The sequence below is a fragment of the Barbus barbus genome, assembly GCF_936440315.1.
Source record: "Barbus barbus genome assembly, chromosome: 18".
Lineage (NCBI taxonomy): Eukaryota > Metazoa > Chordata > Actinopteri > Cypriniformes > Cyprinidae > Barbus > Barbus barbus.
Genome location: NC_136746.1, coordinates 21,285,654 through 21,299,486, shown reverse-complemented (window position 1 = coordinate 21,299,486; position 13,833 = coordinate 21,285,654). Strand labels below are relative to the sequence as shown.

The following is a 13,833-nucleotide window of genomic DNA, read 5'->3' as shown; positions in this document are numbered from 1 at the left end:
CATGGAGAATGGACCACATCATTTACGTAGCTTTTTTGTTATTTTAGCTTGACAGACACAGTCCTTATTTACTTCCATTATATTAAGAGTGGCCTAGAAATTTCCCCTTTTTTGTTCCACAGAAGCATTAAGAGTCATAGAAAGACTCATATTTTGGGGTAAACTATCTCCTTAACAAATAGTGTAGGAGAACTGTATCTCCTGGCAAAGAGTTTAGACAGAACACAATAACTGCTCATCCAGCGGGGTCTGCTGAGGTCAGGAACAGACTCCACTGTACAAAGGTCTTCAAAAGCCCTTTGGAGACAATGACACACACAGTCTCTACCACTGGTTTATGAGGGAGCAAATTCGCCATTTGGAGCCACTTTAATACTTAATAAGCATAATGAGGCTGAATATAACGTCTGACTACCGAGCTTAAAAATTCATAATGTGCTGTGAAACTTAGATGCCATTAACAGCTCTCTCTCTCACAGAGTCATACTCATATCACTAAAATAAAGAAAGCTCACTGTTCTGATTTAAATAAGCGCATACCTGTGCTGATAAACTGCTCTGCCTTTTCTCAGCATCTAAATCTAAATCCCATTACTTGATTTTTAGACACACACATAATGCTCATATAATACAAATAATGCTTCTTGAGGCCTTCAACACAAACACATGAAGTGCCCACTCAAGCTGCCTATTCAAGGCTGCTCAATACTCATCCTTCTTTCTCCTGCTCCCCCTAGCGTTCACAGTAAATATAGTGGGAGAGAGAGAGAGAGAGAGAGAGAGAGAGAGCGAGAGAGAGAGAGAGAGAGCGAGAGAAAGAGAGCAAGGGCGAGAAATGGGAGGAAGCCACAAGCTCCGCCCCCCAGATGACATCAGTGCTGTGTTGAAGCAGAGCTGGAGGCAGATGCAACCTCACACTTGTAGTGAGCTCCAGACAGCTGACCAGCTCTGTCGACTTCTCTATCTTGTCTCTTCTGAGCCAAAGGAGTGTGTGTGTGTGTGTGTGTGTGTGTGAACAAGTGTGTGTGGAAATAAAAACACACCCTGCTATTCGCACCATTGCTGCAACTGAGCCTTTCTGACACTGGGCTCTTTTTGGGGATTGAAATCATCTTCCATCGTATTGGATTTATCATACGGACTGACTTTTTGCTTTGAGGATATTCTTTTTGATTTGCCTTTTTGAATTATTGCTTGGGCAGGTAAGTGTTTTTTTTTTTTTAGTTCCCCCTTATTTTAGGGGTGTTTTTAACCCTTTCCCTTATGCATTTCAGCACTCTGAGTTGATCAAATGCCTTCAAAACATGCATAGAGCAAATTTACATCTATCCCTTACATCCCAGACACTCACAAAGCTTCAAGCAGTAGACTTTGCTTCTAAACTTTCAGATCAATTGAAAATTATTTGCAATGGGAAAAGGCGTTTTATAGCGAATGTAGGCAGACCCTTAGGGATTTGAGGGGGATGTAATAGCTATTTGAACTCAAGTACAGCAGTAAAGAAATTTAGCAGCAGTAGATATCCCATCATTTGCCATTTAGCATTCAGCATGTATCTCCAAAATAATTTTACAACAACAATTTGCTTTAAAAAGAAAATGGAATAATTTAATAACCTTTATGTTGTTTCAAACCTCTGCGACTTTCTTTCCTGGAACACAAAATGATATGTGAGGGAGAAATGTTCAGGGCTTACAGCCTCAGTCACTATTTACTTTCAATGCATCCCTTTTTCCATATAATGAATGTGAATGGTGACTGAGGCTGTCAATCTGCCAAACATCTCATTTTACAAAGGATTTTGTTCAGTCATATAGGTTTGTAACAACTTGAAGATGAGAATACGACCGAATTTTATTTTTATGTCGGGTGAACTATCCCTTTAAGTCTCCATGCCGCTGCGCGCGAATAAACGCACTAAGGACGCTCAACTTACATTTATCACCACCATCAGCATTCTATATCAGTTAGCCTGATATCGAGTCCGGGTTTAGAAAAAAAACGCAATGCAGCTTGTATTTTTACTGTGTAATCAACAGGAACGCATAAACTTAATGCGCTGCGTCTTAAATCTGTTCTAGTTTGAGAGGCTTTAACGCAAACGAAGCGAGCAGACGTCGAATCCAAATGAGGAAATATCTATTAATAAAGCCCAACCTGTGCTTTAGAAGTGTGGTGGAAGAGTGATTGGAATAAAGAATGGGGAGAATCGAGGATGCGGCGCGTGACACTCCAATGTACACTGCGCGCGACGCGACAAAACTAGAACGCTCTCTTTATCGAAACCGCTCGCAGCGCAGACAGCTTCTTTGATTATGAGGGTCGCGTTCTAATTTGGAATACTAACGAACACTCAAAAGACTACGAGATTGGCGCGCAATAAATGTGCGCCCTGTGCTTTTCCGTGAGAGAAGTGAGTGTGTGGCGCAGTAAAGAGATCTGAGGCTGTCAGCTGCTTCAGGATTTTCCCATCAAACGAATTTCTCTTCTTTTAAGTAGCCTTCCGAGTTATATGAAAGATAAGCTTTCATATCTGTTAGGCAGAAAATGTCAAGATTGAAATAATAGTTTTGTGCAGATAAAGAGTGAGGGACTGTAAGATAATGATAAGAGCCAAAGCCTTCAGTCAGAGCTGATTAAATCAGTTTATAAGACTACTATAAAAGAGGATTCACATCAGACAGCTATGCAAGAGATTCAAGTGAACAAGACCTCTTTTTTGAATCCCTAAAGTACTAAGTACATGTTGTTTTCCCTAGCTTTGAGCTTCATATGTGCAAATGCACTAAAAGACTGTGTATTCGGATAGGTTAGTTTCTTAGCATGATAATAGCTGAGAACCACAAATGGTCTGTTTTGACTTTGTAAGGAGGGTGATAAAATTAACTAACCCATTGTTCTTTGTTGGATGTGTCAAAGCACTCTGTGGCAGTCTTTTTCGCTTGCATAAACAATTTGTATCAGCAATTTACAAATACCACTCCTCTGTGCTTTAAACAGACATAAATACCAGTCTCCCTTAGATAGCAATACACAGGAATGCAAATGAACCAACTTTCTATATTTTAATACAAATATCTAAGCATCCAGTGTATGTTTATTGGTAGCCAGGCGGACAGCACTCTTTGTTTCAAGCCACGAATGCCAGAGGCTAAACCCAGTGGTCCGTGGCATTCACTCAGTCAACATGAAATGGTCATGTCTTTCAGGCCTTCAGAAAAAAGTCTGTCACCCTTTTGTGCTGAGGACAAAAACAAATCATTCTCATATAATCCTCCACTCATGTCGGCAGCCAACCTCTGACCTCAATGAGGCCGTTCTTCAAAACGTAAAAAGAAATAAATAAATAATACAAAAAAAATAAATAAAAATCAAGCCTAGAAGTTAATTTCCTGAAAATTATATTTTAAATATACTGTCTTAATTAACAAAGGAAAGGGCTGCAAATTTTACCTTTATTACAGATGCAATTTACCCCCCTTTGGAGTGGAAACCGAAAAGTACAGTGCAGTAAATCAACCCAACCCTTTATGCCCTTGTCCGGCAACTGCTGCCCCTGTACCCTAGCAGGGGGTACATATGTGGTAATTAAAGCGCTGGTTCAGCCTCCAAGTGTCTGTATGTGTGTATCTGACAAGCACAGGCCTGATACAGAAGCACCTACCACCCCCAAGTGGGGAAAACAGTGCAGCTGCCACAGACCACTTTCTTTTCAGTGCAGCACAAAAGAAAAAGACCCCCTGTCTCCCCTAGAATCCACTCTCACTGCCTGAACGCAAGCCAGGGAAAAACCTGCGGATCATCTTCCCCAAAACCGAACCCAGAGGGAGCTGCCAGCACAATAGCCTGCTCTTAAATTAACGTTAAATCCGTGCCCAAACCCTTCTTCTCGTTTCCAAAATGTTTCATGTCTCGGCCCACTATTGCTCAGAGAGGCTTGATTTGGCTTCATGTACATAAGATACATGACAAAGAGGCGCATTTAGTTCAAATCCCGCCTGGGGTTCAGAATCTATTATCTATTGAAAACAAGAAAGCTGTTTTTCATAGTCATAGCCCAGGACCTACCAATGAAGAAGCTAATTTAATTTCATCCTAAATGTCTTCGTTCATGCTTGGGCACTGATCAGATGTGACAGCATTTTTGGGAACTAATAGAAAACATCTCAGAACAGTGTAATGTTTGCCATCTTAAGCATTACCCTAATTTCTCTAAAAATGCAGAAAACTCAAATAAAAGCATTGTCATTATAGAAAAGCAAATATTTGTTTGTATTTAATATTCCAATTTTCAAATATATTAAGATTTAAAAAACAAAAACACTTTCTCTGCACTATGTTGCATAATCACATTAGAATATGATTGTTGTCCCCCTTAAATGCCTTTTTAACCCATTTCTCAGACCCAACTCTAATGTTCTGAACTCAAGACACTAAACGAGCATAAGGTAGTTGTGGCTGTGACCGTTTTAACCAGGATGCTCGATTGAACATCACTTTGAGCAGAGCAATGGAGCAGAAGCAGGCCCGGCCATTAGAACGATCTCATAACGGGAAATATGGCCTATTAGAACAATAGTGAGAGGTGCCCGTCACATTCAGTGGCCTTTTCTCTCTGGCTATGAGCAGTGGGTGGGGTAGGGGGCTTGAAGATTTCTAAGTTTCTAAGTGAAAGGAGTTCAGTAAAGCAGAAGAACGAAGGCCAGGGCCCTTATGCTTAACTTGTAATGAATAATGGGGCTGCTGCCACTTCAGTGAAATCGGAGGAGCCAAGGGAAGAAGAAAGGATAATGCAGCCAATCATCCAGCCAGATCAAGGTTTGCATGACCTCTTGAGACAGCTAGTATGACAAGCTTTAGGTGAAGCGTATGAGGTAGATGCCCTCCCTTCTTTTCTGTTTAACCTCTCCGGCCATCACATAATACTGGCCCACATATATTTCCCAAGACACCTGTGCTTTTATCAAGGTCACCTGAGTAAGATCTCAGCTGAAATATCATGAAATACACAGCCACCTGTGAGTGAACCCCGATCATTTCAGTAAGCATCTTGGGAGAAAAAATCCAAAGGGGCTTGCATTTTTCCAACTTGCTTTTGCTCGCTCCTGTGCCAGGAAGTGATTTACATTGAGTATAGTATATAAAGCAAGAGCAATTCCATCTCCACATAATTTTGCAGTCTATTATTTGTCAGATTTCTGGAAAAATGGCAAGTTACTTTACACACATAGTTCTCCAAATCAATGCAACATTTCCTCAGAACAGTTGGAAAATTGCACGCCGATTGCTAACCAACCATTCACCATTCCTGCAAGTACTTATTTTCCTCTTCAATTTATCTTGCAATCATGAAGCAAATCTTTCAAAATGTTTCAGGATTCGACAAAAGGAAGCAACTTAGTCAGTGTCAGCATATTAAAATCTCAGTCAACCATCACCTGTCCTTAAAGTCAGGTCACAGCTGCTGTTTCCGAGCTCTTGGAAATCTACTAATACAAAAGCATGCACATGGAGCACTTAGGCTCAACAGAAGGATGGGGTGTATTATTAGACTGCACTGGCGAGACCTGTAATCAAGTTACAGGGCCTTCAATTCCCTAATCTCTCCTTGTCACTCCATACAACGGTTTCAAAGTTGCTTGACATACTCCAGCGTGTTCTACAGCAAGGTTACCATCCGCAGGTCAGCAGAAGGGTTTCAGGCAAGGGCACAAACTGTGGTGATGGCTGTCAGTTGTAGAAATACATATAGTCAGTCTATGTAACAGGAAAGTATGGAAGGTGCAGCACGGACGTTTCCGTGGGGCCACCGGAGGTGACTTGCATGAGGATCCCATTTGGGTATTCATGAGTCTGCAAGACATAAAGCGCGTTCATCTCACATGTACATTTTTGAGCAGTGCGAGGGCGTTGTGTTCAGGCGCTGTCGGGGCAGCCCGAGGGACCTTTGGTGGCTGCCTGACACCTCAGCAACAATATGCTTCACCATGACTCTTATTTTTACCTTCACCTTCTGCTTCCAGCACGTCTTTGAAAGCACAGCTCCGTGGAGAACGTCACCAGGCGGGAGGGAACGGTCTTCGGCCATTGTCGCAGGGCCCAAACCGTGGTTGCTTTTCTTATGCAAAAGGAATTCTTTTCAGCCATCACTATAGAGAACACTAGAGGGGGGATGTTAGGGTTAGTGGCAGACAGAACAGCGAACGCGGCTATTCTGGCAGCACAGGCTTAAGGCAAGGAAAAATAAAGGTTTTTATAAAAATCTACACAACATCTCCACTAATCCAGGTTTCACAAACAGTGTCCACTATCAAAGGACTGCAGCCCAGAGGCTTTTCTCTGTGGTCATTTACCCAGAGGCAAAGAAATCCCCTGATATACAGAAACCCAATAAGCTTAAGGGACTTTCAAATTCCCATCTCAACCACACACACACACACCTTTCTTATTTTTCCCTTCCTTCCATCTGATAAGTCTCAAATGCAGTGGAGCAATCTACAGGCCGTAACAATCCATAAAAATCCAACCCATTGTGGTGTACGTTTTATGTTGGGTGCATACCTTGAAAAGAGAAGCTAAAAAGCTATGGGTTTACGTCAATTTATTGTCGATGGCGACGTTAAAGTGCTCTGTTTGAAGGACAGTGGCCAATTGCAGCTGGCTGCATCGCTGTCTGACTCAATCTCAGCCTTGGCACTATCTCAGAATTAAATAAACGCTGCCTAACAGCATATTATGCTCAGTCAATAACTCATTCTCAACAAGCCCACGTACCTTTCCTGGCGCAATGACGTATTCAGATGTCATATGCTGTCAGTAATATAAGAATTTGCTTTTATTGACTTCTTTTTCTTTTCTTTCTATCCCTGCCAGGAAGTTCAGCATGTGAGAAGGAGTGGGCGTCTGCACATCGGGCACAGGTTTGTGAAACGAGACCCAGGGAGGCGGAGTGCTACAGCAGCACAGGAGATTCTGCTTTCAAGCCACGAGGCTGGATACTTTATTCATGCTCCTGCCGGGAGTGAGGCTACAGGATTCGGGGCTGACTTTGGAGCCTGACTTCAGAACCGAACCGCCCTGGATTTGAGCCCACCGTACTGCAGACGGACTGTGGTCTTTACGCCATGACCAGTCTGCTTCGGGAGAGACGGGAGCAGTTCATTTCTCAAAGAGGACTCTCTGATACGCACAAAAGGGTTTGATTAGGAATCGTAACTTAAAATAAAAGGATTCTTCTCTCTTTTTTTATTTCCATTCTTTTTGTTTTAGTCCTTTTTTGTGATTAAATTCACTGAAATTGCATGCCTGCACAGGAGAAGGCTGCCTGAGGTCTATCTGGAAGCGGAGCTTCTTGCTTTATAGGTTTATCTACCATGGCAAAGCCTTTGATTGCATGAACTGTGGACGCTGCAATACAAGACAGGAGATCAGCGGTACAAACAAGGATCAGTTCAACAAATACCAGCCTGGTCAGGATATAACCAAAGAGACCCCTTTGACAAGACGGACAAACATCTCCTGAAAGAATAGAAAGGAGAGCTTAAAGCCTCATTGGATTTTGGGTGGCAGCAGAGGATTAACTGGCATTTCTAAATCAGGTATGACAAATATGGATGATCTTGCTGTGGTTAAGTGCCATTTTTTTGTAATATTATATATATGCATAGATAAAAGTAACAAGATTTTTTTTTAAATTAAAATAAATAGATAATTAAAGAATGTCTTACTTAGGCTTCAATAGCCTATGGAAGTAAATATAAAATGATCTATTATATATTCAAAAATATATAAAAGAAAAAAAAATGAATTATTATACATGAAATACATTTTATATATGTAACATTATATATATTATAACATTATATCTAAGCAATAGTACATTATGCGCACAGAAACCTTAGAAAGATTTGTCTATATATATAGCAATAGAATATATATAGCAATAACACATAACTGCCATGTCGCAACAAATGTAAAGGGTAGGTTTGTAAGTGATACAGTTTTGGCAGGCATAATTCAGAACGCTTCTCATTTGCTTTCAAGTTGCAAGCTTCCAACATTTTGTAAATTATGATACCCTAAATTCATGCGCAAAGACGGCAAAAAGACAAGTCAGTTTTACAATATTCAATCAACAGGGCCTGACTGTGTTCTGCCACCAGTTTCAGCAAAGAAAAGCAGCCTCGAAATGCTCTGGCTACCAGCAGAAATGTGTAAAACAGCAAGAGCCTGCGATTACATTACACACAGCAAAAGATAAAACCTCTCACACACAGGCATCTCATTCAAGGAAAGCTAGTGGGTTTAAGGATTTGTTATCTACATCCACGGCTGATTGGGAATATCCTTCCACTTCAATTAGACTTGCTTCTGAACCTCTCAGTCCTCCCTTTTTCTCTTATTTTTTCTCTCCTCTAATCCCTTTTTCCCTTTTTACTACTTTGTATTGTTTTGATATAAAAATTATTTCAATCAAGATAAACACCCCAGGCATGTTTCGCTGCTATAGTTTTTTTTTTTATTTGTTCATGTCATTGGAAATGTTAATAGCCTCTTTTCATTAATTCAGCAGAAGAAATATTGTATTCTTTGTCTTAAATTGAATCATTTACAATGAAAGAGGCACTGCAGGCACCGTACATAAAACAGCAATTAGAGCAGGACACTGCCTTTTCTTCAGACGGCATAAATTTTACTTTTTCCCTTCTTTTTTTCTCCAAGGGCAACGACCACAAGGAGGACATTAGCGATGGCAAGCAATTACAAGTCCTTCTTCGTCTTCTTCATCAGAGCTGGGCTTCTGCTTGGCCTGGCCAATCCGTTGGTGACATCAGCCTCCTGTCCCTCACAGTGCCGGTGCGATGGAACTTTCATATACTGCAATGACCGGGATTTGACTTCCATCCCTTCGGGCATCCCAGAGGATGCTACAGTACTTTTTCTCCAGAACAACCGCATCAAAAGTGCAGGGATCCCTACGGATCTACGACGGCTAAACAATGTCGAAAAGATCTACCTGTACTGCAACAATCTGGACGAGTTCCCCACCAACTTACCGCTGAATGTCAAGGAACTTCATTTGCAGGAGAACAATATCCGGACTATCACCCAAGCGTCCCTGGCACAGATTCCCTTCATTGAGGAATTACACCTCGATGACAATTCCGTGTCAGCTGTCAGTATCGAAGAGGGTGCGTTTCGGGACAGCAACCATTTGAGGCTGCTCTTCCTGTCCCGTAACCACCTCAGCACCATACCTTCCGGCCTGCCAATGACTATCGAGGAGCTTCGCTTCGACGACAACCGCATCTCTTCCATCTCTGAGGCATCCCTGCAGGATCTTATAAACCTGAAACGACTGGTTCTGGATGGCAACCTCCTGAACAACAGGGGCATAGGGGAGATGGCCTTGGTGAATTTAGTCAACCTGACAGAGCTCTCATTGGTACGGAACTCGCTGACTTCCCCTCCCGCCAACCTGCCGGGCGCAAGCCTGGAGAAGCTAAATCTTCAAGACAACCACATCAATCACGTGCCAGCAGGTGCCTTTGGTTTTCTGCGACAGCTGTACCGTTTGGATCTGTCAGGCAACAACTTGAGCAGTCTGCCCATGGGTGTATTTGAGGACCTGGATAACCTTACCCAGCTGCTCCTGCGCAACAACCCCTGGTACTGCAACTGCAGGATGAAGTGGGTACGTGACTGGCTGCGCAGTATTCCATCTAAGGTCAACGTGCGTGGCTTCATGTGCCAAGGTCCTGATAAGGTCAAAGGGATGGCCATCAAAGACCTATCCACAGAGCTGTTTGGCTGCTCGGACACCGAGATCCTAACCACATATGAGACCAGCACAGTCTCAAACACTTTGCCACCCTCTCGACCCCAGTGGCCCTCATATGTGACTAAAAGACCTATGGTTAAGGGTCCAGAGCTGGGAAGAAACTATCGTAGCACTACGCCGTCCAGTCGAAAGATCATCACGATAAGCATCAAATCCAGTAGCGCAGAGACGGTGCACATATCCTGGAGAGTATCCCAGCCCATGACGGCCTTGAGGCTCAGCTGGCTAAAGCTGGGCCACAGTCCTGCTTTCGGATCTATAACCGAGACCATCGTCCAAGGGGAGAGAACAGAGTACCTGCTCACAGCTCTGGAGCCAGAATCCTCTTATCGGATATGCATGGTTCCCATGGAGACGAGTAACATTTACTTGTCCGACGAGACACCTGTTTGCATAGAGACAGAAACTGGTTCCCTGAAACCATACAATCCCACCACAACCTTGAACAGAGAGCAGGAGAAAGAGCCTTACAAAAATTCCAATCTGCCTTTAGCTGCTATCATCGGAGGGGCGGTGGCCCTTCTGGCTATCATCATGTTGGCCCTGGTGTGCTGGTACGTCCACAGGAACGGTTCCTTATTTTCCAGGAACTGCACTTACAACAAAGGGCGCAGGCGGAAGGACGATTACGCCGAAGCTGGAACAAAGAAGGACAACTCCATCTTGGAGATTAGAGAGACCTCTTTTCAAATGATTCCCATAAATCACATGCCCGTTTCAAAGGAGGAGTTTGTGATACACACAATTTTTCCTCCTAATGGCTTAAGTCTTTACAAGAGTCCACACAGCGAAAACAGCATCAACAACAGAAGCTACAGAGACAGTGGAATACCAGATTCAGACTACTCTCATTCATGATAGTGTGCGCAGGTTACAAAGACGTTTTATTGCAAATGAGTGACTCGGAGACTGCTTGGTCTTTTGAAAAACACTGGATTGAAAAGACTGAGAAAGCATCGTTATGTACATTTGCCATATAATTTATATTTAAGGACAATTTATTAAAAGGTTCCGATTGCAGGCCATCACTGAGCTGTCGGTGTATGCTGCCACAAACTGCAATTCTATATTTTAGATATTTGTAGTCATTTGTACTGTATTTCCTTTACCTATGGTTTTAGACCAATTAAAAAAAACTTTGTGCTCTACTGAGATATGATGACTTGTCAACTGTGAAAGTGGGTTTTCATTGCTGTGTTGAACAATCAGATTTTAGAAAACCATGTAGTATAAGCACAGGTCAAAATTATCGCTACGTTGCTGTCAGTGGAAAAAATAAAATACAACAAAAAACAAGGCTGTGAGAATATAGGGCATAGGTGAGTGATCAAAGGAAATAAAGACACAAGTGTTTTGTTAATTCTAAGGATGGCAGGCACAGGCTTACTCCGGTGTCACAGAAACCTTTGGGCTTCTTTAAGAATCCTGGTTGCCCTTTCCAGAACGTTGCCAAGTTTTACATCACTGCAACATTTAGGAAGCAGATATCTATTACTTCCTCTCTGCCCTGGAGGAGGCAGCAACACAGCACAGAATCCTAAATCCTTTGCAAATGAAGCACACAGATCAAATGAGAGGTTACATTGCAGTCAAATCAAAGTGGATGGGCAAAAACACAACACAGAACTCAATGTCGCTCATTCAGCAAAGGAAAACAGCATTTACCGTATCACTCAGTACAGTTAACCACGTCATGTAAACGTTGCCCTCCAAAAGGGAATATTGTGGGCAGAAAAAATATGGCAAAAACACATTTGGGCTCTTTTCTATTTGGAATATAAAAAGTGTCAACTATTTTTTTTGTTCATATAATTCTTATTTGTATTTTTTTGTTTTCTAATTCAAGCCACTTTTAAGTTGCCACAGTTAAATTGTTCTTTACAACTGAAGACCAAAGTGCATTGAATGCCCTTTGGACAGTCTTGTATGTGCCTTGATCCAATGCTTATTGTATTTAGCTTTTTCAAAAAAATAAATAAATCAGTGACTTAACTTTTTTTCATACACACTTGAATATGATAGGATATTGGTCATATTGCAAAATAAAAGTGGATAAAACCCCAACTTGATGGTCTCCTTTTCCCCAGGAGTATGATTTGTATTTATTTTTAATCCCTCTAAGCTTTGCATATACCATTCTGGTTCTCAAAAGTGTTCATCTAAAGCATACAGAAGCTTCTTCCTAGTGCTGCATCTGCTTGGGGTTCCAAGTGCTCTTTTGTGTGGTTAAGCCATGTATGACTTATCTGATTGGCCCAAGTGGGAAATATCAGCGAGTACGGCATAGAAGCTAAATGAGGCCGTTGGAGAGATGCTGTGCTGGATTTTGATGTGTCTCACAGCCACAGGGGGAGATGTACGTTTATAATGACTATATAGCATTAGGTTGATGGCACAGCCCAAATCACAGTAGGGATCACACAGGTGGCTCACATGAGCACATGGGTATGCATCTACACAACATATATGTGGGCCATGAGTGTGTGAATGCACACAGATGCATATGCATAGATGCGCACGCCCTGAGATTTAATTACAGTCCAGAGGAGCCTCTAAAAACAGCAAGTCTGATCCAAACCTTAAGTATACTTCAACAGTCCCATGTACTAAATATACCACATCAGCTAGAAATGAAAGTAAACACCCTCTGTGAGCATGCGGTTCAGCAAGGGTTCACATATGTGAATGCTGTTGATGTTCCACAACTTGCCTTGTCATTTATTTATGTGGTTTCCTGAGGTATTAGTGAGTTTTAAATGCAGAGTGATTGCCTTGCTAAGTTTCACTCACTTCCTTTCAAATCTGAAGACTTTTTCTTAATTTTTAATCAGCCTTTATTTTTAAAATTTTTCTGATAAAAGGTGCATTTGATTTTACTTCTGAAAAGAATGTAAAATGCAGACATGTGAAAGTAAACTGTGTTTGGTATTTAAAAAAAGACATTTAAAATTTTATAATTACCATAGTACTGTATTACAGTATGTCTAATCTAATGCGTTTAATCGAGAATCATAGAATTATTCATTATTTCTTCTCTCTCCCTTAAATCCTCAAAAAAATGTTTCTCCATCTTTAACTTATATTCCCTTTGTAATACTCTTCTGAACATTAATTCAATACTCACACCAGCTGTTGCAACTTACAAATCATTCATTCTGGAGATGAGATGTCGACCAGAACTGAAGGTATAAAGCAGCATCAAGCAAAAATGAGATCACAGCAGTTTTAATTATCAAAGCGCACAGGTGTGCGAGAGTGTTTGAGTGTGCATTTTCCCTTTATGGACGTTTTGCATGCAGTAAATCAATCTCCAGTTTCCTAACAGTTTCCAGAATTTGTTATAGCTTGAACTACGAGCAAAACGGCTTTAAATATTAATATCGTGTGCTGTATGGTGAAAGCAAATCAGTTGGACACGAGTGCACACAGCAATTTGTATTCTCCGGTTAGAACGACCTATTCAGAACACTAACCTTAAGTATTGGGGGAGGGCGAATTGAGCGGCTGCTACTGGGGGTGACCTGTGGAGACCCTTTTAAGACAATGACCTCACCTCTGTGGTCTTTGTCAGCACATTGTTGGGGCTTACAGATGATCTCATTCCCCCTGGGATAACCACTGATCAGGTCTGATGTCCATGAAGCTGGTGCACACTGGAAATTCTACCTTAAATAGGGCACTTCACTTTAGACACAAGGATAAAACTTCTTCAAAATACCTTAAACTATGGACATAATGAGGAGGACCTTGACAATATCAGCCTAAATACTCAATAAGAAATTGGACATTGAATGGTCAGCTCATTTGCTGTGGTCAAATAAAGCCATGTCTGATCAGGGGTCAGATAAAGCAGGTGAAACAAGGGTCACAAGCCTAAAAAGATGAAAAATTAGTGGACAATCTGGATGTTTGACCTCCTTTTTAAGCAATTAGACATTTTTCATCTTTTTAGACACCTGACCCTTTTTCAAGCAAATGGTACACATTTTTCA

At 41.6% G+C, this 13,833-nt stretch overlaps 2 protein-coding genes across 3 annotated transcripts in view; one reads left to right on the top strand and one right to left on the bottom strand.

The window, feature by feature from the left end:
- macrod2 (mono-ADP ribosylhydrolase 2) overlaps positions 1 to 13,833 on the bottom strand; it is a 532,294-nt gene that overhangs the window by 426,567 nt on the left and 91,894 nt on the right. The gene's annotated exons all lie outside the window — the stretch shown is intronic.
- LOC306884729 (leucine-rich repeat transmembrane protein FLRT3-like) lies at positions 898 to 11,905 on the top strand. The gene is made up of 3 exons (XM_079440881.1): positions 898 to 1,202; positions 6,874 to 7,598; positions 8,722 to 11,905. The coding sequence occupies exon 3, from the start codon at positions 8,750 to 8,752 to the stop codon at positions 10,697 to 10,699; it is 1,950 nt and encodes a 649-aa protein (XP_079297007.1). The 5' UTR covers positions 898 to 1,202; positions 6,874 to 7,598; positions 8,722 to 8,749; the 3' UTR covers positions 10,700 to 11,905.